The sequence below is a fragment of the Abramis brama genome (genome assembly GCF_963993115.1).
Source record: "Abramis brama genome assembly, chromosome: 11".
Lineage (NCBI taxonomy): Eukaryota > Metazoa > Chordata > Actinopteri > Cypriniformes > Leuciscidae > Abramis > Abramis brama.
Window position 1 is genome coordinate 28,335,908 of NC_139973.1, and position 27,601 is coordinate 28,363,508.

General features: G+C 37.9%; 1 protein-coding gene across 6 annotated transcripts; it reads left to right on the forward strand.

The window, feature by feature from the left end:
- The first annotated feature begins 242 nt into the window (after positions 1–242).
- mtmr14 (myotubularin related protein 14) lies at positions 243–27,601 on the forward strand. Of its 6 annotated transcripts, none has more exons than XM_084129520.1 (20): positions 263–615; positions 683–971; positions 2,179–2,327; positions 6,414–6,522; positions 6,934–7,009; positions 11,440–11,500; positions 11,668–11,787; positions 15,448–15,521; positions 15,649–15,719; positions 15,846–15,920; positions 16,358–16,424; positions 16,534–16,619; positions 16,809–16,885; positions 19,197–19,233; positions 19,472–19,542; positions 21,150–21,208; positions 21,723–21,855; positions 22,530–22,739; positions 23,221–23,379; positions 26,014–27,601. In XM_084129520.1, the coding sequence occupies exons 2-20, from the start codon at positions 885–887 to the stop codon at positions 26,192–26,194; spliced, it is 1,902 nt and encodes a 633-aa protein (XP_083985646.1). In that variant the 5' UTR covers positions 263–615; positions 683–884; the 3' UTR covers positions 26,195–27,601. The 6 variants fall into 6 exon arrangements, with proteins under 6 accessions (XP_083985651.1, XP_083985647.1, XP_083985646.1 ...); XM_084129522.1 differs by having other exon boundaries at positions 22,542–22,739; XM_084129523.1 differs by having other exon boundaries at positions 21,780–21,855.

A 27,601-nucleotide genomic window follows, 5' to 3' on the forward strand; every position in this document is an offset into this window, starting at 1 on the left:
TGAGGGTGAGCAAAAACCATAGACTGTAAAAAAAAAAAAAGGATAAAATATAATTTATTCTAATAAGGTCAGAATAATCAATATGATTGAAAATAAATGTAATATTATTAAATATATAACTGTTTCTCACGAATATAGATTATTATCGATTATTGAATCTAATACTTATTTAAACATTTGGATAAAAACAAGAGCAAACGATCTTGGCTGACATGACAGATAGCTCAGCGACGCTTAACGTCACATTTCAGGAAGTATTGATCACATGATCACGTCAGTTTCCTGTTTACTACTGGCCCTGGTTAAAGTTCCTTGGCTATATCCAAACACGGATAGATTTCAATGCAATATTACAAAACCGTTTTTTTGTATGCTTTTAAAACATCCGAAAGTTTTGGCGTTGTAAACAACAATGAATGATTTGTCTCCATATCAAAATTAAGTTGAAGACATGTCGCGCGGATTTCCTGTGATTGTTTTGGTGGCCGGTGTTGAGATTACTTTGTGGGATGCAGTGTTCTAATGTGAGCTCTAAAAATAAAAGACAAACCAAAGCGGTGGTTTCATTACAAACGGACAATACTTTTATTTTTGCCGATTGGAGAATTAATATCGGTAAGAATTCTTGAAGTCTTTGTCGTGTCTTATAGTACCGTTGGTAACGGGCTATTTTGATCACCAGTGCTGTGGAGGGGGATAATCTCGCCAGGACCCTGAACTCGGGACGCGTCCCCGGCTCCGGCCCCGGCGCCTTAAAGCGGGCAGTGAGGAAGAAGCTTGTCCTGAAGGGATGGCCTGGAGGATCCTCTCGGCCCCAGGGAGCTGCGCTATTTAAGGAAGGGCGGGTTCGAATCGAGCAGAAGGCGGGTGACGGCGCGTGCTCGATGATGGCTAGCAGGAGCGAGGAGATAACCGATCTGATCTATGAGTTCTCTAAGAGCCAGTTCAGAGCGAAGGAGGTCACCCCGTGGGTAAGACCGAACACGTCAAACATCAGTCAGTTCTTTCCCATAATGCACAGCAGCTATTAAATGGGTCACTGACTTGATAAAGAAAAACACCTCCCACATTCTTATAAATGTAATCCATGTATTCATGTTGGTTTAATTTGATTTTAAAAAACTTTGATACAAATTTCAAATTAATTATAAGCAACTAAATAAAGAAACAAATACATAAATAAATAAATAAAATGAATGATTTAGAAAATGTTACAACATAAATTACACGTTATTACTAATAGTAATAATGTATAATAATCAGGACCGTAAATATTATCTAGGTTGGCAGCTCATGTGACTGTAAGGAACTTCCAAAGGGAAACTGGTTTCATGAGTCAGTTTTTTTTTCCATAATCAGCAAAAAACCAAGCAGCGGAAAAAATAATACCTTATACATGTTTTTCTTCAAGTTCGTTTCTACATTTTTTGCTAATTTTATTGAGGAGCAAAACATGGATGTGATGAAGAGAGGATGCTGGTGTTCAGATGTGTCATCATAACCCACTAGTAACACATATCTCACAGTAGTTAAAACTAATCCACAACCCTAAATACTGAATTATGCTTCTCTGTAGCCTGACGTGCTCCTCTTCAAAAAAAATATTATATGTTGTCTACATGGACCACAACAACTTTAATTGGTCAACTTTGTACCCACAGTTAAATATTCCATTGTAACATAGTCAGCTTGTCTTATTGAAAGTATTCTCATAGCATCAGCATTTCATAATTGACATCAGAGTTACCCTGTTTGACCCAGAACTGTTAAAGCATCACTTCAGTTTAAGTTTAGTTAATACCGGTAGGTTCAGGCTACATACAGTTCAGAAGCCAAGCAATAAATTAACGAACCCCGGCTCTCTGAAATGAATTTGCACTCACACGGACACTCATATGGTGAATGCTTTACAATGGTGTAACATCCTTGTAAATGAGTGATGAGAAGAAGTCACAATTTAAGGAAACGCAAATATACAATACAAACACAAGTATATACTTGTTTTAAGACTCATTTTATTTACCAATTATTTTTTGCTGCTGACTTATGATTAAATTCCAGCATTCAAAAAAGTAAAATACTTTAGTTTTTATTTTCTTAATAAAATTAGAGTGTTTGAACTTGCTGCTGCTTATAAAAAGCCTTTAAAAGCTTGATGTATTTTATATGTATTTTCAGATAGAAAGAATAGAGAAGCGCTATCTGGAGCTGTTTGACCGGGACTACAAGTATAGCATCATCCACAACACCAATGGGGAGGTGTGTGGTCACTACCCACGGAAGATTGTGTTTCTGGAATATGAATCTTCAGACAATAATAAAGAGAGGTAATAACATCACCATCTCTGTTAGTCTACTGAAGACGCACAGTAGACATAATAGTAATAGTAGTAATATTGGGGAAAAGTGAATTTCAGCAAGCAGCATTTTATATAGGGATGCACCGATACCGAAACCAGTATCGATATCGCGCCCATTGCCGCCCAATACTGCGCTCGTGTACTCGCACTCTAAAATGCTCCGATACCAACAACTGATACCACGCAGTGTGTACATTACAGTGCTTGTGACAAAGAAACACCAACAACAGAGCAAACAGAGAGCAGAATAGATATATCAGAGAAGGATGTTATGAAGTATTGAACTAATAGAATGTAAAACAAATAGCAAATATTTATGCCTAAATAGATGCTGTGTGTGAGCTGATAAGCGAAACTAGGAGCATATTCACAAGTTTGTCAAGCACATCCCTTTTTCACAGCCATCGCTGGAAAGTTTGTAGTTTGGTCTTATAGGCCTATGTCAATAGCAAATGTTAAACGAGGCACATATTAGGCTACTAATGGTAACTGTAGCTCAATCAGTAGAGCGTTGGTGCTTGCAACGTCAAGGTCATGGGTTCGATTCCCAGGGAAATCAAGAACTGATAAGATGTAAATGTGTACCCTGAAATGCAATGTAAGTCGCTTTGGATAAAAGCATCTGCCAAATGCGTAAATGTAAATGTAACTCACAGGGGATTGCTGATCACTTACTCAGCACACATTAGTCATTTGGATTAAAACTAAATCGTATATGCAAGTAAAAACTTGAACTGGTACATGATTTATGTATAATGAGTGGTTCCCTACATTATTACAGGACATTTACAGACAAGAAGTTTACTTTGAATACTGCATTGAATTCTTTCCTGCCACCTTGTGCTTGAACTGATGAATTCACATAAAATTGTGTATAAAAAGCTTATTTGCGAGTATCCTAGTAAACGTAGTTGGTTATGTCTTTAAAGGACAAATCCAGTGAAAAATGAACCTAGGGGTAATTAACACATGGTTACCGAGTCGATCGTTCCCTGCGATGCGTTTTCATGAAAATCTAATGTAAAGAGTTTTATCTTTAAAAACAGATTAGCTCATAACGCTAGTATATGGGGCACAGAGTAAGTAAAAGTAAATCGCTAGTTAATACCACTAACAAGGCTCAAAATAGCCTCACACTAACGCGGTAGCATAATGAGGGTCCCTACATGCAAACCGAAGCATTGAGATGACGCCTGTCTGTAAACGCGTAATGTACTGTCTTTATAAAGTATCTTCTTATTAAACTGTCTGTACACTTACAAAGTTCTCAATGCTTCGGTTTGCATGTAGGGACCCTCATTATGCTACCGTGTTAGTGTGAGGCTATTTTGAGCCTTGTTAGTGGTATTAACTAGCGATTTACTTTTACTCTGTGGCAAAAAAAATTTTTTGCGGTGCTGCGGTGGGCAAGTGATGAAACCGGTGTTGCGACTGAACACCGTGTAACACCGGTAACACCGACTATCGTGCCAAGCCTACTCTGTGCCCCTTATACTAGTATTATGAGCTAATCTGTTTTTAAAGATAAAACACTTTACATTCGATTTTCATGAAAACGCATCACAGGGAACGATCGACTCGGTAACCATGTGTTAATTACCCCTAGGTTCATTTTTCACTGGATTTGTCCTTTAAGTGAACATAAACATTAAACGCATGTGTAACAGTATATTGGATCCGTGCATTTGGTCTTAAAGAGGCAGCAGCCTAATAAACCTGCTGCTGTGTTTTTAAGGACACAGAAATCACTCACTGCTCTCGACTGAATGACTTTTGTAACTTTAATAAAGATTGATCTAAATTTAATTTATATAGTGAAGACTATGCAGTATTATTTTACATTTGATTACTTTATTCAAATTATGTACCTGAAAACTTCTGTTGGACCTACCTGAAAACCTGTAAAGCACTTTTTTTTTCCATTTGTATCTTTGTTCTATTGCATTTATTTTAACAGTGAAAGTAACAGAAGGTTGTACAAAACATTTTAACAGGCATAATTAAGCATGAAAATAACTGAAGGAAATATATATTTGCTAAACAAATTAAATCAACGAATAAGATTCATATTCTTTTGGTTTCTCTACCTAATATATTTAAAAATTACAAATGCAGTGAAAACACAGGTACCGGTATCGGCAAGTACCAAAAATGAAAGTATTGGTATCTGCCTTTTTCTGGTATTGGTGCATCCCTAATTTTATATTTATGTTTTGCCATTATTCCTCTGAAAAATTCTTAAAAAGATAGTATGATTTTTAGTCATAAAGAAGAAGATTATCAATGTGGTATGGATATTATATTGCTATGCTGCACCAATGACATATCTCCACAAAATTCTTATACTTTGATTCTAGCTATGTGCAGTAGGTTACCAAGGGCCGGTTGCACCAGCTGTGTGCAAGTTAAAGCTTAGTTGTGGGTATAGATATGTAGTATTTTACAATTTACTTGCTAATAAATATTTAAACATTACACAATTGTTGAAACATACCCCACATATTAACTTAATGTTTATGGAAGCCTCCGAGCAGGAGTAACTAATGGAATAAAATAGCTGACTGATTACATCAATGAGTCATGTTTTCATCTAAATGGTGTGTGCGCTATGGTTTCACTATGCATGTCAAATATGAAATGAAAAATATGAAAATGTCAATTTTAATGGTTTGTTTTAGATACAATTCCTTAATATTTAATGTAATAATTTCAGTATGGTATTTCAATGGAAAAGTAATTTATCATTGTTGACAGTTGTGTGAGGTCTTAAACATCGATCATAGACCTTAGTCAGGGTAGCGCTATATTTACTTTTCGACAGGAATGAAAACATGGCTGTGAGGGATAGAAGTACAGTGTGTTCAATGGATTATACTGTTTTTAACAACAAACTGATTGCTTGGCTGACGAAACATCTTTCCAAAAGACTTTTCAGTAGCCAAAAACTCTGTTTGAAAGTTGTGAGTTTTGAAAAATATATAATCTATAAATGTATACAGCGCATACCATGGTAAAGAGTCAGTCTTTCCCTCACTGCCCTGTTTTCATCCACATGAAATTCAATGTGGCGTCTACCCTGACTAAGTTCTATAACCAGAAAACTGACATGCACAGTTTGTCAACACTACTTCTAATGCTTGTTATTGTATCAATGCCATACTATGTGACAACACATTACTTTTCTTACAACGAAGTAGCTAAGTTCTGCTTTAACAAATGGTTCAGTAAAATTTATATAAAATTGATTATTTAAATAAAATTATATTTTTTTATGCTGTAGTTTTATTTTTAATGTAAATCACACTTTTGTGTTTATAGATGATAGATATATCTAAATCCTTTTTTGTTTTGATTATTAGCTTTTTGCCCTTTTACTTAAAAGGACAGTGGGAACCTGACTGGGACTTGTTAAGGATCACATCACATTACAGAATAGATGATAAATGCATCAAAACAAATAAAACAATTAATAGACAGTGCAAAACCCTAAGTGGAGTGTAAAAGAATCGTTTCCTTACGAAAGTATTTTTAAGACATTTTAACTATTTTTTAATTAAGCTGCAGGTTTTCATCATTGCAGGAAAGTAGAGTATATTAAATATGTTTACGTTTTGGATTTAATTATTATTTGTTACTTTTTAAATTCATGTTTTTAAAGAAGGCAACACAGAGGATGAAGTAATGCCTTATCTGTCGCAGTGTCCGAAGAAATTTTCACCGAACCTTAAGACAAAGGGATACTATCTTCACAATCTGATTGGTCGGCTTTTATGACGTATTGCCTGTTTTGAGACAAAACTTACCGAACATCCAAAACAATGCTAATTTAGATCTAAATTAGGTTAGCACCAAACCAGAATCTTGCATCTGGCATAATGTTTAAATGTTGAAATTGAATTTTTATTCTTACGACTACTTCTGTTAATTGGTCAAGTGGGCAAAGTTCTTGGTTGATCAAATGGTAGAATATCAGCCAATATTTTGGTCTGTCACCAGTGTATTGTATTTTATTTTTTAAATGCTCTTTTCTTCTTTTTCTTCATTTTTGTTCAGCTTTGAGAGTACAGTGCAGATCAGTAAATTGCAGGATTTGGTCAACCGTAGTAAGATGGCTCGTTGTAGAGGGAGATTTGTCTGTCCTGTCATCCTCTACAATGGAAAGGTAACTATCTTGCCACTCCAATCAAATGGGCAACTTTTCACTGAACAGTTTGCCTCATAGTATTTTTTTGACCACCAGATGCTTTCTGTTGCTGCTTCATGTTTAATGTTCATGCTATCCTTTATTTAATGTTATCCTTGTAGGACATGCTCCTTTTAGACATTTGAATATATTGATAGTAGACAAATCATAGTGTCAATAACAGATTTAATTTTTTATTGTAAAATCTGGCTGTCGGGATCTTTAGTAAGAAGTGTTGAGTTCTGGACTATCAGCCTTTGACTTTAAAGGTTGGTATAATTTACTGGGTGCTAACAACAAACTTCAAGCCACCTTTAGCTTTACCAGAGTCCTGTGTTTCTTTTTTTGTTGTGACAACCTTAAACTCTTATTTTTTCTCCTCTGTTGTAGCATGTGTGTCGATCCTCCACACTAGCAGGTTGGGGCGAACTTTATGGACGCACTGGATACAACTACATTTTTTCAGGTACACACTCTATTAGTTAAGACAGCTCTGTGTTTGTTCCTCTTTCCAAAACAAGCTGTACCAGCATCAAAATGATGTGTCAAAAGTTGACAGATTTTAATTTTACACAGCATGCTGCAAGATGGAAAAATAGTGCAAGTCAATCCACCTTTATTTATATAGCAATTTAGACAATACAGATTTAGGGCCCTATCTTACACCCGGCGCAATGCAGCGGCAAGTGCGATGCAAGTGTTTTTTGCTAGTTTCAGTCCGACGCAGTTATCATTTTCACATCCTGCGCCATGTTGTTTAAATAGCAAATGCATTTGTGCCCATTTGTGTGCCCATGGGCATGTTGGTCTGAAAATGAGGTGTGTTCAGGCGCATTTGTTGGCTCGTTGCTATTTTGAGGCAACAGAAATAGACTGCGCCATTGACCAACTGAAACTTGGTCTAAAGTGAATGGCACAATATATTTTTTTTTGTTATTTAAAGAGCGCATTAGTAATGTGCGCCTATAGGCGTTTTGGTCGTGTCTAGGTGCAGGTCCATCATCTGATCTGGATATGGACGGATCCGACTGACTACGGTAACCTCGGGATAAGGATGAGACATACAGACTAATATTATTGAACTTGACACACAACGTAATGACGAACGCGGTTGCCCAGTCCTGTTTGTTTGAACCGCGAGAGACGTCAATTGCCGTCATAACATTGTGCGTCAAGTTGAAGGGTTACTCTTTTGGCGAAAAATCGATGCGTACGTATGGCCATCAGCTGGAAGCTAGTTATTTTAGTCGATAAAGTTTTAAATATGGACATTTTTCTTACACAAACACATCGCTTCACTTCAGAATACCTTTATTAACCCCCCGAGATGCGTGGAGCACTTTAATCATGAATAGATGTGCTTTGATGGACTTCCAAAGACATACATCCATGCACTCCCATTATAAAGCTTGGAAAAGCCAGGACATTTTTTTATATAAATCCAATTGTATTCGTCTGAAAGAAGAATGTCATATACACCTAAGATCAGGGGTGCAAACAGCGCGCTTTTCGGCGCCTCCCGCTTTTTTCACGTCAGTTTGGGTGACTTGTGTGAATCGTGCAGATCCGAAGAGTTTTTTTTAAGGAGGTGGTTTGAGAGGGTCTGATTATAATTTAACCAACAGTAATTCTGGATTGCGTCCACCAACAAATAAATAGGAAATAAGCGAATCAGAACACTGCGCGCCAAACAAGCAGTATGTGCGCAAGCGTGAACCACTAGTGTTTCTGTCTCACTCTGGATCTGCCACTGCATCACATTTCTCTCTGCATGGCGTGGAGTGTCCGTTTTTATGTCGGCTCTCATGTTAACTGGTTAGAGCTTGTGTTAGAGCACAATGCCTGCGTGACACACACACTTCTCGAGCCGCGCCGAAACCGCGTGCTAGAAATAGAACCGCAACCGACGCCTATTTTTCACGCGACACGCACGAGTGTTGGAAGTTTTCAGACAAAATAGAAGGCGCAAATACATATTAATAAATTACATTTTGATGCTTGAAAGTCTCTCGGTTTTGACAAATGCATATATAATTGTAATTGAAAAAATAGGCCTAATTATCGATTTTCAAATATTGCCCCTGTCAATAGGCCTACAGAACGAAATATTCTGTAGCCTATTTTGCCGTCAATACTGCCGACGTTGTCTTTGCTGTATCAGGCTATATATATTATGTTTAACATCCAAATGTAGATGGTCTGTCGGCACACAGAGCCACGCAGTCGCAGACAGCACGTGAAGTTCGTGAACACCGAATTCCCTTTTCTTTCTTATCTATTTGTGTTTGAACAGACATGTGCACGAAAAAATAAGCCAGTGTCCTTCTCAACGAGTTTCCCCGTAAACGCAGTCAAAATAAAACGGATGCGTGTCATTACCGGTGTCGTGCCGAATTTCTACCCCCGCCAAATTATTACCCCCCTAGTATTGGTAGGTTTAGATTAGTTGTGGGGGAGGGGTTAGGATTAGGCAATCAGGTACTGACTTCAACGAGGGGGGTAATAATTTGGCAGGGAGTCGAAATTCGGCACAACACCGGTATTAGATACGTGCATTCGTCTTAAAGGGACAGCACCCAATATACCTGCAGCTGTTTTTGTCACCAAAGTTAATCAAACAACAAAAGAGAAAGAGAAAAATCACGTTTTGTCAAAAGATAAACTGTATTAATACTTAATACAGTTAATTTACCTGAAAAACATAAAGCACTGCTTTATTTTTCGTGTATTTGTGTTTTATTGTATTTATATTTGTATTTTGTTTATTAGTTTCTATGCAGATGCACTAGGCCTACCCTACACAATTACCCCAATCATCCTAGAATTATTAATTCTTTACAAAAAGAGCTATTCAAATCATCAGGTGAAATTGTTTTCAGGAAGTAGCAGTAAAGCAAGAAGAAGAAGTGCAAGATAGTTTTTCTAAATTTCATTTGACTCTATGTGCCTATAGGGGTGGGTTGGGGATGGTGACAATGTAGTATCTGGATATTTGCCGCGGGACGAGGGCTTCGATTACCTCTCTCTTTTTTGACCATACATGTGTTTGCACCCCTGTAAGATGACTTGAGGGTGAGTAAATCATGGGCTAATTTTCATTTTTGGGTGAACTTTCCCTTAAATCTTCTTTAAGTGCAAAGGAGCAACTGTGTCTAAAGTGCTGGAAAAGAGAGAGTCAATAGCTATCTGGTTTGCCAAGGAGAGGAAACTGATCAGGAAGACTATTTATAAAGCAATCTTTAGTGGTAGAAGTGATTGTTCTACCATATTTGTAACATGGAGTTTGTTTTGCAACCTTAGTTAAATGGAGTATACAGATCTTGATCTGAGATCTGCAGACATAATGTGTCCTGTGTGAATGACTCCTTGCAGACAGTGTTAATTTTGACAGCACATTTTGATTTAGTTTTAGTCAACGTCTTTTGACTAAAATGCCATTTAGATTTAGGCTAGTCATATTTTAGTCATCTGAATTGTTTTATTTTTAGTCTAGCAAAATATCATAGGATATCATACAACTAATTTCTAACAGTCATTAAGTAAGAAACAAAAATAAGAAGAAATAAATACAATAGAACAAAGATAAAAATGAAATAAACATTGCTTTAAAGAGATAGTTGAAAAATGAAAATTGTCATAATTTACTCACCCTCATGTTTTTCCAAACCTGTTTGAGTTTCTTTCCTCTTTTGAACACAAAAGAAGATATTTTAAAGAATGTTGGTAACCAGACAGTTGACAGTAGCCATTGACTTCCATAGTATTTTTTTCGTCAGGTAGGTTTAACAGTAGTATTCAGGTAAGAAAAACTACCTACAGAAATTGAATAATGTAATCAAATGTAAAATAACAGTTAATAGTCTCCCTTGTATAAACCCTTATTAAAGATACTAAAGTTAGTCAAGAGCAGTGAGTGATTTTTCTTTTTATCTTTTGTTGTTTGAATTAATATTAAGGACTCAGACAGAAGCAGGTTTAGGCTACTGTCACTTTAAGAGCTAATGCATAGATCATCCAAATACAATTTTCTCCCAACACATTATGAAAAGTGAGTAGTGAAAACACACACTGCAAAGTGAAAACCGTGGACACACACACAACACAGTGGGTAGTGATTGGGCACCCGGGGAGCAATTGAAGTTTGGTGGCTTGCTCAGTTGTGGTTATTGAGGGTGAAAGAAAGCGCTGTTCATTCACTTCCCCGCCTGCATTTTTTTCCTGCTGGTATTTAGAATCGAACCTGCAACCTTTAGAATCCAGTCTGACTCTCTAATCATTAGGCCACGACTGCCCGCCATTAAAGGGGTGGTATAATGACCTTTTCACAAAATGTAAAATAAATCTCTGATGTCCCCAGAGTGTGTATGTGAAGTTTTAGCTCAAAATACCCCACAGATATTTTTATATAGCATGTTAAAGTTGTCAGTTTTTGAGGGTGAGCAAAAACGCACCGTTTATGTCTTTTCCTTTAAATGCAAATGAGCTGCTGCTCCCAGCACAGAGGGCGGAGCTTCAACAGCTTGTGTCCTGAAAATTTCAAAAACTTGTGATGTCACTAACCCGGGAGGAATGTCATGTAGTCCTTACCAGCTGTTTGTTGTCGTCCTTAAAAAGCAATTTCTTTAAAAGAAAATATTTCCCTTTGCTTTGAACTTTGAGCGTTGTAACTTTGCAGATGTTGTTTATGCTCAAACAGCAACATTACACACTAACTAAAGTTAGTGAAATATATTCAACCACCCCTTTAATACATTTAAGAGATTATTGAAACATTTCAATCACATGGTCTGAACTGCTCAAGCTACAGTTATTGACTGAGCTTAAGCTGTGGGGCAGTACAGATGTTGCTGTGAAAATTACTTGGATTGCATTAGGTTTAGTCTCAAACTATTTCAGGTGGTTCAGATGACACCTTGGGTGATGCTGAAGAGGTTCTGGAGGATGACTGTGCAGTTCGGTAAGATAAGCTGGCAAGGAACACAATCTTACAAGGAGCCAAATGTTTGAATTATTAATTGATTTTGTGAGAATAATTTCTTTCTTTCTTTCTTTCTTTCTTTCTTTCTTTCTTTCTTTCTTTCTTTCTTTCTTTCTTTCTTTCTTTCTTTCTTTCTCACTCTACAGGAATGATTCACAGTTGTTTGATAAGGTTAGGGGCTCTGACATTAAGCTGTTGAAGTATTTGTCTATACACTACATTTGTGACCTCATGGTGGAGAAGAAGAAGGTCAAGTTTGGCCTCAAGTGAGTGAACTTCCTGTTAAATTCATGCTTTTGTTAAAAATTACATAATGTGCCATTCTCCGAATGACGTGTGCCATACATTATGTAGGCCTTTCACACCCAAAATATCAGGGTCCAAAATTAACTTTTTGCCTACCAGCCAAGGTGGCAAAACAATTACCATTGAAATCTTTATTTTTATTCTATATTGTTCTAAACGTATTCAGAAATATTTTTTTATATGCTCTATATTGTGTGCCAAAGAGATTAAACATAAATGTTAAAATATAAACTTCACACTTGTTGTAAAGTTTTCTTTCATCGAAGCAGAGACCAGGAGACAGTTGGGATCGCGTTCAACGGAAGTTATTCTTTATTGAGAACTCCGCTGTACGTTGCTGTAGTACTTCCAACATGATCTAACTCTAATACAGTATGCATTGTAGTTATATACATTCCAAGGGGGAGGGATTACATAGAGGTGGAGACTCTGAACAAAGCATGCAAATTAAGTATACAGGTTAAGGTAACACCCTAGACTGTGAGGGTCTGGCCAATCCTAATTCAATCAGCATAAGGCTCCAAGAGCCATTTGGGTCCGAAAGCCATTTGCAGAACAAAAGGTGAGATTCTCAGTGAATCATTCGTGTGCTAATCCCATCAGTCTGAGTGAAACTGGGGCTCAAAGAGCCATTAAAGACAATAAGGAGAGAACAGGAATTGCAACTTTGCTGAGATCTTAACCTTAAAAGATTCTTTACCATGATGTTATGTACGGAAGCATATTTGAAATAGTTTCTTAAATTTGTAACCCTTCACACTTCACATGTTCCACAGCAGGACAGTCGCTAAATTATAGATAAAACAAAAAACAAAAGCACAGTCACAGTTTTCAAAGGGCAAGAGGAAGAATAATCTACAGAAACGCACACATTCACACCTCTGAACGTAGTAACACGTTACTGTAATTTATGCTACATTCACGCCATTTTGTAATTACCGTAAATGCAAGATGCACGTGACATTATGCATTCCAGTGGCAACACTATCAACTTTGCCATTTTTCAAATGGGTTCCCTTTCGAGAGCGTTAACTTCTACATTGCGTCAGCTGATGCTGCGGGAACTCCTCCCTTCTCCACTTTTGTTGAAATCTTCTAGGCTAACGCCAGCTTCGAACAGCTGTCCAATTGTCACAAAGTATGCAAATACTGACAGGCTCGCGGGCAGTATAAAATGCATGAGCGTGACAATTGCGTCAGAATCTCTTTCTTCATGCTGTCATCGTTGAAGTTGCACTTGAGGACTAGTTATCTTTTCTTCCTCATATCTGATGGGTACCCTTTGCAGGATTTGCACCTACGAGTACTGCGCCGTCTGCCTGGGCCTGGCCCACGCCGAGGCTCTCTGTGCATGCCCCCCTTTGAGGAGACCGTCGCCGTGCATCTGTGCCCGTCCTTTTATCTGGCTGAAAAAAGAAAGGCTCCAATCACTCCCTCCAGCCTCTTTGGTGACGCCGTGTAGTCAGTTACTGAGCGTTTCTCTGAGGCGCAGAAGCGCAAAGGCTATGAGTCACGAATGTTGCCCCTTCGCTCGTTCCAGCCCTCATCGAGGTCTCTCTCTTCGTCGGCACCTCGTCTCGCCTAAGATCGGCTGAGCAGCCCGCTTCGACTCTCCGGCCCGAGCTGGATGTTCGCCGTAGGCAGTGGGCAGGACTGGGAATGTAGCGTCACGGACCACGGAGAAGCCTGCGCTGCTACGGCTCGGCTACCAAGCCTTTGTCCTACGGACCATCCAAATGGAGGGGAGAGTTTGTTAGAGACCCTGCCCCCAAGCGCCGTGTTCTTCATCATGTCCCCTCTGCTCCTGCAGGCGACATTTGCAATGTTTGTGTGAATGCTGTGTCTGTTTGTGTGAGTTCCAAAATAAGAGCACACATCCCTTCACACAAAAAGCCTTTTCCTCCTCATACACTCAACACTGTGTCACTCGTGCCTTTCGAGCCCTTGGTTGTGATTGCTGTTAAGAAACGGCTCTGCTCTCCCTAAAAAACGGCTCTGCTCCTTGCCTTTGCTTCAGCTAAGTGCATTGGGGACTAACACACGTTCTCATGGACTGTCATATTATCTGTTTCGGACCCGTCGACTGCAGTGTTACTCTCCGGCCGAGACGGGGCCATGTGCCTAAGTCTCTCTCTAATGTTACACCCTTCAAAGCACAGGATGTTCCTCTGCCCGCTTATCTGCTGAGCTGTCATCCTCGCGTGAGTGCTGTTTGCCCTGTCACGGCTTTGTGGATGTATGTGAATCGTGCGACCGCCTTCCTTCAGTCGGGCCAGCTTTTCATGTGCTTTGGTTGCTGTATTAAGGGAAAGACGTGAACTGTATCAAAACAGAGACTTTCTCACTGGATTGTGGACGCTGTCGCGCTGGCTTACGCGTGCCAGGGGAAGGATTGTCTCCGTAACATATGAGCTCATTCGACGAGGGCTGTTGCCTCTTCGTGGGCCTGGTCTAGAGGTATGTCTATCCAGGATTTATGTTTTGCTGCTGGCTGGCCTTCTTAGAGCACCTTCGCCAGATTTTACAAGCTGGATGTACCGTCTGTGGCGTCTCAAGTGCTTTCGGTGAGTTAAGTTCCTTACTCATGTATTGTGAACTGTCCTAGTTGTACGCAGTGGTTAACCGCTATGCTGTTGACTCTGTGTATATGGCTACTAGTGCTTAATACAGTTGTTACCGCTACCGCCTTGACACTGTGTTTTACTTTCATGCTTGAGTGCTTATTGTGTTGTGTCTGCCCTGGATCAGTGCAGCCTTTGCTTTCATTGCGTTTGTATATGCAAATTTTGATAGGGTCCGAGCTGATGTCTCATTGGTCTAGTTCCACTTTTCAGATGCGAGCACTCCTAGCGGCACGGCTGGCTGACTGTTTGTCTTTTCCGTGGCTGGTGTAGCTTGGCTCCATTTTCTCAGGGCTTATCTTCACTACTCTCACACGGGATTTAATACAGGTCCCGCAGCGTCAGCTGGCACAATGTAGAAAACAATGCACAAAAAGTTAACGCTCTCAAAAGGGAACGTCTCCGGTTACTATCGTAACCTCGGTTCCCTGAGAGGCGGTAATGAGACATTGCGTTAGCCGCCGTGTTCGCTGTTCGATCAGTTGTGTAAGCGTTCAGTCGTGATTCTGACGCAATTGTCGCGCCCATGCATTTTATACTGCCCGCGAGCCTGTCAGTATTTGCATACTTGGCGACAATTGGCCAGCTGTTCCAAGCTGGCGTTAGCCTATAAGATTTCAACAAAAGTGGAGAAGGGAGGAGTTCCTGTAGCGTCAGCTGACGCAATGTCTTGTTCCTGCCTCTCAGGGAACCAAGGTTACGATAGTAACCGGAGACGTTTTCATACTTCTGTAAGGTTTTCTGTACCACCACAGCACACATATAATAAAATCCAAATAATCTGCAATTAACTTATTACCTGTCAGACTGGCATGTGACGCTGTGAAATTCAGCATTTTCCTGGCTAAATGGAGAATTTACCCACTTTTGGCACTCTGCAGGAGTTAATTTTGGACCCTGGCCACTGTTCATTATGACATGACAGTGTTTTGTGTTTGTGTTGTTGTGTTGTCTTTCTCAGTGATCTCTTACTCTCTTTACAATTTTGTTTGTCTTCAGTGTGACTTCCTCAGAAAAGGTGGACAAGGCCCAACGCTATGCTGACTTCACCCTACTCTCTGTGCCTTATCCAGGTGTAGATCTTGCTTGAGTTAATGCTCATGCTGATTTAATTTTTGTTCTATTCTACTTATTAAATGGCAGTAATCAGTACATTGTTCTGTAGTTTTAATAGTAGTAATTTCATGTGCTTGTTTTCAGGATGTGAATTCTTCAGGGAATATAAAGACAGAGATTACACAGCAGAAGGACTTGTCTTCAACTGGAATCAGGTCCATACCAAGTACAAACACAAAGTCACTTTCATATGTGTGCATACTTGGCTAGATTGTTGTTTGGACAGAGTAAATAAAGTTGATTTTACACTGACCATCATTTTTGGGTGTTTGTGTGTGTAGGACTATGTGGATGCTCCTTTGACAATCCCTGATTGCTTTACAAGAAACCTCAACATGAACTGGAGTGAATACCAGGTTCTCAGAGCTCCTCATCAATTTTATTGACTGTCTTTTAGATGGACAAACAGGAATTGTTTGGGTTTAAGGAAAGGCACAAGCTGTATGTAAACTCTTCTGGAAGGTTTCACATTCAAAATGCAAACTACACTGCCCGCAATAATACTTTTTGGATCATTTGAGAGTGAATTTGTAGAGTTTTTGTAAAAAATAGTTTAGTAATTGGTGCCAAGGCACAGTGCTTAATGATACATATTAAAATGTAGTCCTAAAGAGAGGATTGTATTTACTGGTAGCTTTTAGGTGTCTCGACAAAATTAAATGAAAAATTTGAAAAATGTCATTGTTATCATAAACAGTGTAGCTTAATGGTTAACAGAGGTTATTAAAGAATGCAGGATGGTGATCCACAGATTTATGTTCTTAAATTGAATTATGGCCTTTGTGTTTTTCAGTCATGGGACCTGGTGCAGCAGACTCAGAACTACCTGAAATTGCTTCTACACATCATCAACTCTGATGGTAAACTATTATATTTACACACATCCTCACCAAACTGTACAACAGGTTTTACTCGTCTGTATAGTTTAGGATAATTATTTGGTGTGTTGTGGCCTGTTGTGTGTTGTAGATGAGAACGGTTTACTGGTGCACTGTATATCAGGCTGGGACAGGACACCCCTCTTTGTGTCCTTGCTTAGACTCTCTTTGTGGGCAGTGAGTATCCATTTTTCTGTCTCTCATTACATCTGACCTCATTTTACTCAACTTTATTCACCCCACAGTGCTAACTACCCTCATTTCTTCCCCCATTCCTATCCTTACAATTCTTTGTGTTGTGGCTAATGTTTGGCAATTATTAAGTTTAAAGAGTTCAATGTTTGAATTAATTTTGCATTTTCATAGGACGGTGCCATTCATGCCAGTCTGGAGCCGTCTGAGATCCTTTACCTGACTATCGCATATGACTGGTTTCTTTTTGGGTTAGTCTCATTCCTGTTTGACTTACACATCTGTGTTTTGGAATGTACCAATATTAAATGACTGGCATAAGCTGATAATTCTTTTCACTTTAATTTCTCTAAAATATAAAATAAATCACACAAAGGTAACATTTAATGGTACTAAAGTACCAAACTCATTGAATGCATGATCACGCTAACCCTGATATTACTAAATGCACACAACTAACACTGCAAGGAGTTCTGATATACCGAGAGAGCAGTTCTTTAACATTTTCATTCATCTCTTGGCACTTGTTTGACTGGCACATGCAGCCCAGGAAGTATGTGACCTGCAGTCTGCCATGTGACTGTAAATTATGTGATAACTACAGTGAGGAAAATAAGTATTTGAACACCCTGCTATTTTGCAAGTTCTCCCACTTAGAAATCATGGAGGGGTCTGAAATTGTCATCGTAGGTGCATGTCCACTGTGAGAGACATAATAAAAATAAAAAAATCCAGAAATCACAATGTATGATTTTTTTAACTATTTATTTGTATGATACAGCTGCAAATAAGTATTTGAACACCTGAGAAAATCAATGTTAATATTTGGTACAGTAGCCCTTGTTTGCAATTACAGAGGTCAAACGTTTCCTGTAGTTTTTCACCAGGTTTGCACACACTGCAGGAGGGATTTTGGCCCACTCCTCCACACAGATCTTCTCTAGATCAGTCAGGTTTCTGGGCTGTCGCTGAGAAACACGGAGTTTGAGCTCCCTCCAAAGATTCTCTATTGGGTTTAGGTCTGGAGACTGGCTAGGCCACGCAAGAACCTTGATATGCTTCTTACAGAGCCACTCCTTGGTTATCCTGGCTGTGTGCTTCGGGTCATTGTCATGTTGGAAGACCCAGCCTCGACCCATCTTCAATGCTCTAACTGAGGGAAGGAGGTTGTTCCCCAACATCTCGCAATACATGGCCCTGGTCATCCTCTCCTTAATACAGTGCAGTCGCCCTGTCCCATGTGCAGAAAAACACCCCCAAAGCATGATGCTACCACCCCCATGCTTCACAGTAGGGATGGTGTTCTTGGGATGGTACTCATCATTCTTCTTCCTCCAAACACGTTTAGTGGAATTATGACCAAAAAGTTCTATTTTGGTCTCATCTGACCACATGACTTTCTCCCATGACTCCTCTGGATCATCCAAATGGTCATTGGCAAACTTAAGATGGGCCTTGACATGTGCTGGTTTAAGCAGGGGAACCTTCCGTGCCATGCATGATTTCAAACCATGACGTCTTAGTGTATTACCAACAGTAACCTTGGAAACGGTGGTCCCAGCTCTTTTCAGGTCATTGACCAGCTCCTCCCGTGTAGTTCTGGGCTGATTTCTCACCTTTCTTAGGATCATTGAGACCCCACGAGGTGAGATCTTGCATGGAGCCCCAGTCCGATGGAGATTGACAGTCATGTTTAGCTTCTTCCATTTTCTAATGATTGCTCCAACAGTGGACCTTTTTTCACCAAGCTGCTTGGCAATTTCCCCGTAGCCCTTTCCAGCCTTGTGGAGGTGTACAATTTTGTATCTAGTGTCTTTGGACAGCTCTTTGGTATTCTTACTGATTGTATGGGGTGGACAGGTGTCTTTATGCAGCTAACGACCTCAAACAGGTGCATCTAATTTAGGATAATAAATGGAGTGGAGGTGGACATTTTAAAGGCAGACTAACAGGTCTTTGAGGGTCAGAATTCTAATTGATAGACAGGTGTTCAAATACTTATTTGCAGCTGTATCATACAAATAAATAGTTAAAAAATCATATATTTTGATTTCTGGATTTTTTTTTTTAGATTATGTCTCTCACAGTGGACATGCACCTACGATGACAATTTCAGACCCCTCCATGATTTCCAAGTGGGAGAACTTGCAAAATAGCAGGGTGTTCAAATACTTATTTTCCTCACTGTATATAGCAGCTTTATGACGTTAATTTGTTAGAAACCCATAAAGCTACACGGCATCAAGTGTTCCCTCTGATTCATTTAGAATGTTTTTTTTTTTTTTTAGTTAGTTTGTTTTAGATAAAAAAGGCGGTTTTCAATTTGCAAGCAATAATCACAAAACACGAAAGCATCTTCAAGTAATGGTAACCACATATATATCTGATTTTCACATTTTGTTCAACAACATGAATATAATTTTTATATATAATATAATAATGTCTGAAAGGTGAATAAAAAGAAAATATGTCTGCAGGAAGTGATGTTTGATCTAACATAATTAAATATGCAATAGAATATAAGGATATTCTCACTGATTTTTTTTGTGTCCTTTTCACTAGTCACATGTTGCCTGACCGGCTCTCTAAGGGAGAGGAGGTGAGACGTCACCTATTTTAAACCTACACCATGAAATTGTCTGTTACTTTTGAATGGAATAGAGTCTATGTGATTTATATGGTAATTATGGTTTGGTGTGCACGGTCCAGTCATTGTTCATGTGTGAGAATTGTATAGATGATTATTTGTGTTTATTGCACATATAAGTCAAGAGTGTTGTGTTTTATCATTTTACTTTGTATGAAAACAATTTAAGTTTTGATATTCTCTCTCCTAGATTTTCTTTTTCTGCTTCAATTTTCTGAAGCATATTGTTTGTGAGACATTTTCAGTCAAAAAGAAACAAAGGTAAGCTATCTGACTTATGATTTTAAATATAAGAATAATCTTTGTGTGTCTCATGAGTATATTTAGAATATAGCAATTTGATAGTCTTTGAATCTAAATAGAAACAATGTAAGCTTTTAACCTTTTTTTTATTTTAAACATGCAAAAATTGTGAGCTTAAGAAAATGTTGAAATTACTGGTAGGTGACCTTTTGGTGCAACCACATGTGGTTGATTACAAGGGTGTGATTTTTAAAGTTGCATGATAACCAGTAATTTCAGTACAGGTTGGTTCTCACCTTGATTTTGAAAAAAAATGCACAATGTGAGTAGATGTTTTGGCTTAGAGCCACCTATAGGTTAAGAAATGTAACTTTTTTTTTTCTTAGAACTTGACTTTTTTATTTTGTCTGTAGTGCCATCACTATATAGCAAAATTCTGGCCCTTGAGATCCATTTTCCTGCAGAGTTTGGCTCCAAACCTGATCAAACTCATCTGCCTAGCTTTTTAGTAATCCTGAAGACTTTGATTCACTTGTTCAAGTGTGTTTGATTAGTTTGAGCTAAAGTGGATCTCAAGGCCCAGAGTTGCCCACCCCAACGTACAGTAGCTATTAGACAAGCTTAATTGGAAACAAAATGCAGCTGACTTATTTAACTCTTGGGGCTCTGTGGAAAATTTGTAGGAAAAAAAAAATCACCCAATTGAATTTTTTATTTTACCGCAGATGAACTTTGCCCTAAGAGCCAGAGGTGTTGATTAAAACTTTTAGAAAATATTTAAGATGGCATAAAGTATGTTTGCAAACTATAAGGTTTTTTGCATGATCTCAACATAAACAGTGCACTCCATAGATCAATAACTGGAAATATTTCAATTTGGCAAAAAAGCATTTTGGCCTATATTTCTCAAGTGTTTATGATAGACTCAGGAGTATTGTATCATTGGAATATCTACAGGACCATCAGTAATTATAGGCATTGCATAATATCACAAATTATGTATAACACCTGAACAAAATTCCATATGTGTGAGATTTGCACCAGCCTGATAATGAAAAAGGCTTTTTCTTCCTCTAAATGTGTCTGTACCTCCAAATCAAATGGCCATATGGATTTCTATTTCTTTGATAACTTTTCACAACTTTAGATTAGTTAATTTTTTTAAATAAAAATCAAGCTCCTCCCAGACTGTTTGTCTAATTAGTGTGAATTGTGAAATGTTTAATGTATTATTCCCACACAGCAAAAATAGATTAAATTGTTTAGCAAATACATTCCAATTGTATTGCACTCAACATTTTGTCAAATTCCACTAATAAGGCAGGCTGTAAGTTCAACATATTTATAGGTTCTGTGATTGTTTCATAAATTAAAGTTTGAAATACCAAATTGATGAAAAACTTATTCTGTTCTGCATTGCATCTCAAGAACCGCTATAAGAACCGCTATAAAGCCAAAACGATCTCTGTTACCTTAAATTATACGTTTATCTCTGTAAAGCTGCTTTGAAACAATCTACATTGTTAAAAGTGCTATATAAATGAAGATGACTTGACTTGACTTGTGACTGTCTTATTGTACTTTCCGCCATTTTTTCTTTTTCTCTTTTCTATAAATCTTAACAGAAGAAAAAATTCTCAGTTCAAAGATGCTGACTTCACAGTTGATGACCTCTGCCAGTTAAGTAAGTCCTGTTTTCCTAAATTACTGCAGTTTCAGAATAGCTTTTAATTAAAATTAGTGATTCAGTGAATATGTATAATATGATTATAAGAACTGTCTAGTATACATAGCCAATAGTAGATTCTCCTGCTTGTTGTCCAGCAGGAGTCCATTGTTTAAATGGACTACAGACTTTATTATACATGGCTTGCTGTTTTATGGTTTTCTTTCTATTTCTTTCTCTTTCTTTCTTTCTCTCTTTCTTTCTCTTTCTCTCTTTCTTTCTTTCTTTCTTTCTTTCTCTTTCTCTCTTTCTTTCTTTCTCTTTCTTTCTTTCTTTCTTTCTCTTTCTCTCTTTCTTTCTTTCTTTCTTTCTTTCTTTCTTTCTTTCTTTCTTTCTTTCTTTCTTTCTCTCTCTTTCTTTCTCTCTCTTTCTTTCTTTCTTTCTTTCTCTCTTTCTCTCTCTCTCTCTCTTTCTTTCTTTCTTTCTTTCTCTCTTTCTTTCTTTTCTTTCCGTCTCTCTCTATCTCTCTCAGAGTCCAGAGATCGGGGTAGTGTGACAAGTCTGAGCAGTGATTTTTCTCTCATCACAGAAGATACATCTGCTCCCTCCAGTCTACTTGCAGAAGCTCCAGACCTGATTACCACTGGACCACAGGCTTCTAGCGGGTAGGGCTTACAAAATAAGCACCTTTAATGGCACCTTAATAGTATGAATGCACTTACACCTGTGTAAGACAAGCACATGTTACTGGCAAGATCAGGAGTGTGGCCAATCATAAGATATGTGCTCTGGTCAGCTTCACTCGGCCGAGGGAGAGCAGCACTCTACTGTGAGCATACATATCTAGCCACAGAAAGTGGAGAAAATATATTAGGCGTAACCTCAGGAGTGGAGGGAAAAACGGATGCTGCATTATTATGGTAACACTTTACAATAAGGTCTCATTTGTAACATTAGTTAATACATTAGTTACATTAGTTAATGCATTAGTTACATGAACTAACAATGGGGGGTCTCCCTATGTTTCCTTGCAGCAGCCTGAATTCATTTCACTTCATGTGAATTTTTAGATGTATCCTCACTCGTCCAGCAGCAGCAGCCTAGCAGATCTAGTCCGCCAAGATCAAGCCTATGTACATGTCATGTTTTTTAATAAATGCTGGTTAAATTCATTCCGAGAGTCATGATTGAACTAATGTTTACAAATGATTACAATCATTATTTTTAATGCATTAAACAATCCATAATAATCACAGAAATCAACTAAAAATGTTCACATTTTATTTGAGTAAATAATTGTCTTGACAATTGCAGTTTTAAATGCTGTTGACTTATTTAGTGTTTATCACAGGAGGAAGGGCATGCCATTGTCTTCTAATTCTGTGCTTTGGAACCGACCGATCACTTCAGAGGAGCGAATACCTAATGTTATCACTGAGGCCAGTCCTCTGGGATCCTTTAAGTCCTCAAGCTCTTCCTCATCCAACCACTCAGATCAAAATCTCACACGGCCGGCGGGAAGCACCCCATTAGCTGTGCCAGGAAGGAGGTGGGTACTTGTAAAGTTTATTTTGTAGTGCTTGTGTTTTGTTTTGCTTGAAACTTGATGAATTTGTTTTTCTGTGTTTTGAAGGACTTATACCAACCAATTTGTCTTTCAGTGTACATACTTGATGAAAGCACCTTATGATATTTTCACAATTAGTCTTCTGTAAAAGAACCAATTTTGACCCATTTGTGAACCCAAAAGTAAACTGAGTTAAGAACCAATTCCTTGAACTTGAAAGTAATTATATGAGCAGTTTAGTGATCGAAAGGTGTGAATGATAATATAATGATATTATATAATTTAGATAAAGCTGAAATTTTTCGACACACACACTTTAATAATAATTTTAAGTACCAAAGAGCCAAACATTTTTTATTGGACCAACCCTACTGGCCAAAATGACCTGTCCTTTCTAACTTTTCTAAAAAATGTTCTTGCTCTATTAATCTTTTAATACTTTGAATGTCTCTCTCAATCTCAGACCAATAGTCGAGTATGCTCGATCAGGCTCCTCACTATCCACAGATTATGGCAGTTGGCAGATTGTCTCAGGATGTGGGAGCATCCATGATCTTCCCCCGGTGCCCTCAGAGTCTCCTTTTCCATTCAGCTTCCAGGATGAGGGTCCCAGTGGACGAATGTAAGTCTCATACACACTCCAGCCCCTCCTATTCACTGTATTCTTGTATTCTCCACTACTTGTCCTGCTGTTTACCACTAAGATGATTTGTGTACTAGATTTTAATTCACTTTAAGTAAGAAGCTGTTTGCAAAGATCATAGCTGTATAAAATTTAGCCCTTCTTTGCCTCATTCTCTTTTATTTCATCCATTTTTATCGTTCTGCTTCATCAGACCCAGCCGGTTGATGCTGTGTAGTTTAACAGAAATCAGAAATACTTGTTCCAAGCTTTATTTATGTGCTGTCTGTACAACAGCATTTTTGCATGTAAAAAAATTGACAAAGTTGTAATAAGGAGATTAAAAGAGCAATTTATTATATTTACAAAAAAGAAAAAAAACGAGATATTATGAGTCATGATTTTCATGATAGGAATAGGCACATCTTCCAATGATAGCTTCATCATTGGAAGATGTGAAAAATTCTTGGTCTTTCATTAGTATTCACACACATCAGTGAATTTGTAAGAAAACTGATTTACTTCACTGAATCTTTAACCTAACTACTTTTTTAAGGAGTATTGTTAATATTGAGAATAATACTCAATAATATTGAGTATTATTATAAATAAATTTCATTTTGAATGTACTATTACAATAATTAAAAAGAATAAAATAAAACAACAGCATGTAGTGATGTGGTCAACTTCAAAACATACAAGGAAATCAGTAATAAAGAAGAGCAAAGAAACATGTTAGAAGCAATAAACAAAGAATGCTTTAAGTATCTAACTGAAGAGGGCATATTAGCTACTAAAGTTTTAGACGAGAGCTGTGAGTTTTTTTTTAGTTTTTTTTCTCAGCATTATTGGTGTTTGATTTATTATTAATGACATCATAGACAGCGGCAGGTCTAAAGGCTGCAGTTCCTTATGGTTATGGGCATACCTAATGTCCAGATCTATTCTGACATATAAGATGTTTTGTCACATCTGTTTACAATCCCTTAAGGCATAACTGACTGTTTACATTAATTTTGCGTCATTCAAGTGCATTTGAAGGGTTCATCCAAAAATGAAAATTCAGCTCACCCTCATTTTAAACCCATAAGACTTCCTTCATCTCGAAATACAAATAAGCATATTTTTAATGAAGTCAGAGATTTCTCTCCCTCCCTCCATTCACCCAAAACACTGACGATTCAAACTGTTGAGATGAATAAAGGTCAAAAATATTATCTGTTCATCATTTAAAGAGATCATGTCTCTTCAGAAGACTTAGATTAAACCACTTGATTCAATACAATTTATTTTACAATCTCTTTATGAACTTTATGAAGTATCAATTGGTGGAATGGACTTTCAGTGGAGGGACAGAAATCACTCATATCTTCAATTGTGTTTTGAAATTGAAAGTCTTATTGGTTTGGAATGACAAGAGGATGAGTAATTAACAGAATTTTAATATTTGGGTAGCTTATCCTATGCTCGATGATCCTATGCTCGCAGCTAATCACGCAAAGCCACCGGTATCAAGAGAAGATAAGCTTGATTGGTGTGGACCCATATCAAATAGATCCAATAGCCTTAAGTAAAGATCCATCCTTATTGCCAGCCGTAACTTATCCGGATATTTATAACTATCTCGTTCATACAGTATCCGCATACACTTCGCATAACTTACCCTTCGCAGGAGCTCCTTTTACTAGGAGCGCTGTAACAAAATAACACAGTATCATACAAGCACTAATTCCCTACCTAGTATCAATGCCAGACCTATATGTTCATAGGTAAGCTATGGTAACTACTAAGTTAACTGCAAATTACTGCATGATACTGATGTCTGATCATGGCTGAAAACTCACAGTGTAGGTATAAACTGTGTTTTGGGGATCTGGCTAACTTAAGCCCACAAAGGACAATATCGTATTAATACTAATTTAATAATTGTCTCAATTTATGGCAGCTTCCTCTATTTGAAAGAGCAGTTTCAGCCACTGCTTACAGCTAACCATATGTGATAAAATTATGGGGACAGACTTTGCTGTGAGGTAACGTTAAGTTATCTAAAAACTGTAACGTTAGCCTACATGTGATAAAATGATGGGAACAGACTTTGCTGTGAGGCATATATCCTTAACGTTACCTGTGGTAAAATGATGGGAACAGACTTTGCTGTGGGTAGTTGGCTGAAAGTTTAGCCTATTTATCCTAGCTAGCCACAAGTCTCTCCTGCGCTGGCTCAACTCCTCTGTCTCCTTCCCTTCACGTTTTCTGACAGTCGGTATCGCATAAAAACGAACTCCGGGGTTCTTATTGCTGTTGTTAGAACAGCCGTGTATTACACAACACACCATCGCGCTGTTTAAAAAAAAAATACAGCGATAATACCATGGATAATACCGACGCTGCCTCGCTTGTCAATTGACAGACTGACAGTTGCCGTGGTTTCTATGTCAACAACATGGCCGCCGCGAACATTGATGACGTAGATCGAATAACAACTATTGTAGGATCTCAAAATACATGAAGGTTTTTTTGTACATGAGCTGTGTTTTTGTGTGGGAGGAAGGCACAAAAATGACGTCATTGAGTGAAGGGAGAGAATATGATAAATGCCGTTTCTGTGTTTTCTTCTCTCTCTTTTCTTTCTAGGTGCACATTTGTACCTGAAAGGCAGGTGCGGTTGGAGGCAGTGAGGGAGCTGTTCCTTTCAGCCTATAGCTCTACAGTAGGACTTAAATCGTCATCTCCAAGCCCTTCCGGTGCCATCTCAGGCCTGCTGGAGCAGTTTGCCCGTGGGGTCGGCCTTCGTGGCACCAACGCCATTATCTGAGCCTTCCTCTGTTGCACCCATAATTTTCACTCAGCTCTTGTACACACCCTCAGGACTTTTCATGTCATTGTCTTTTTTCCTCCTACTGCACCTTGATGTGGCACCATATCTACCACATCGGGAGTACCTAATTTATTGGTGTAGCTGTACAGTAAATCCTTCTTCATCCCCTTCTTTTCCATCTCTTTTCTTCCTATTTTCTCGCTCTTATTCTCGCTCTCTCCTCACTTATTCCGATGCAATTCTCTACTTGCTGAAAGGAAAAGTGCCAAATCTAAATACAGGGCTACATTAAACTGACTGTTTATCTTTTACTTTTTTTCCTTCACTTACCCTTTACTTTTTGAGTTTGTGTTTTTTACAGACCAAATAATATGTCCATTTGTTGATTTTTCTAATTTAGATTTTAAGCAGCGCTGCTTCAATTTTATTTTTCTTTAACCTCTCTTTTACTTATTTTGATTGTTGCACATTTGTACTGTAATAGGGAAAAATAGAGAGGGGTTTATGAGATCCAGGCAGAAAAGGGAAAATTATCTCCAAGCTTAACATTGAAAAATTATATTTCAAGGAATAAAAAGGTAAATGTAGTTGAGGGAAAGAGGAAAGAGGGTCTTGCTCCTCCATTTTAAACGCTTGTTTTATTTTAGTTGCTGACTGTCTTATATACTTAAAAGAAATTATTGTAAAAATATTCTGTAAAAATTGTTTTTTTCTTCTAAAAAATTCTAAAAAAAGACTGCAAAGACCTTAAGCAGAGTTCAAGATTTGAACTAAGCCTAAAGACTGTCAGTTGATTTGTGGTATTTTTAGGAATGGCAACAGTTTGGGCAGTGGTAATGTAAGACAGTGTCATTGTTCTTTTAATTAACAATTTTGTGATTATTTAATGTGTGTTATGAATTTAATTCAATTTTTGTTGACTTTAGATTATTTTTAAACTGTATCAATCAAGTACACTTACGTTTTCTGAAGCCAAGTCGTTTTATTATCAGACAAAACTTTGTTTTTCTTGTGAATGATTATTTTCTTTTGGTAAATGCCTCCAAATAACTGATTTGCCTTTGCAGTATATTGATTACTGTACTTGCATGAATGGCTATAAAGTGGCACTTGAATTCAAGGATTGAAAACATGGAATTTTTAGTATTTTGGACATGAAACCTTTGTGGCCTCTTTACCTCAGGGCCTTTTATTGTGCCTTTTGATTTTAAGGAGATAATGATCAAAAAATAAAATAAACATTCTGTTTCCATGCATGGCTGCATAATTTTGTGCAACTTTTAGTTTTTAAGATCATGTCTGCTGTTTCTCTTTTTGTTCGTTTATGACACAATAACGTCCTTCTGTACTGTAGCAACTTCTGGTGTTGGGCAAAATACAGACTAAAATAATTCTTCCTTGTCA

Excerpts from the sequence above, each read along its gene's own strand:
- mtmr14 (XM_084129521.1), top strand. The coding sequence starts at position 885 with ATGATGGCTAGCAGGAGCGAGGAGATAACCGATCTGATCTATGAGTTC. Across the intron at positions 15,720-15,845 it reads TTGTCTTCAACTGGAATCAG|GACTATGTGGATGCTCCTTT; the intron begins GTCCATACCAAG and ends TTGTGTGTGTAG. Across the intron at positions 21,856-22,529 it reads GGACCACAGGCTTCTAGCGG|TGTTTATCACAGGAGGAAGG; the intron begins GTAGGGCTTACA and ends TGACTTATTTAG.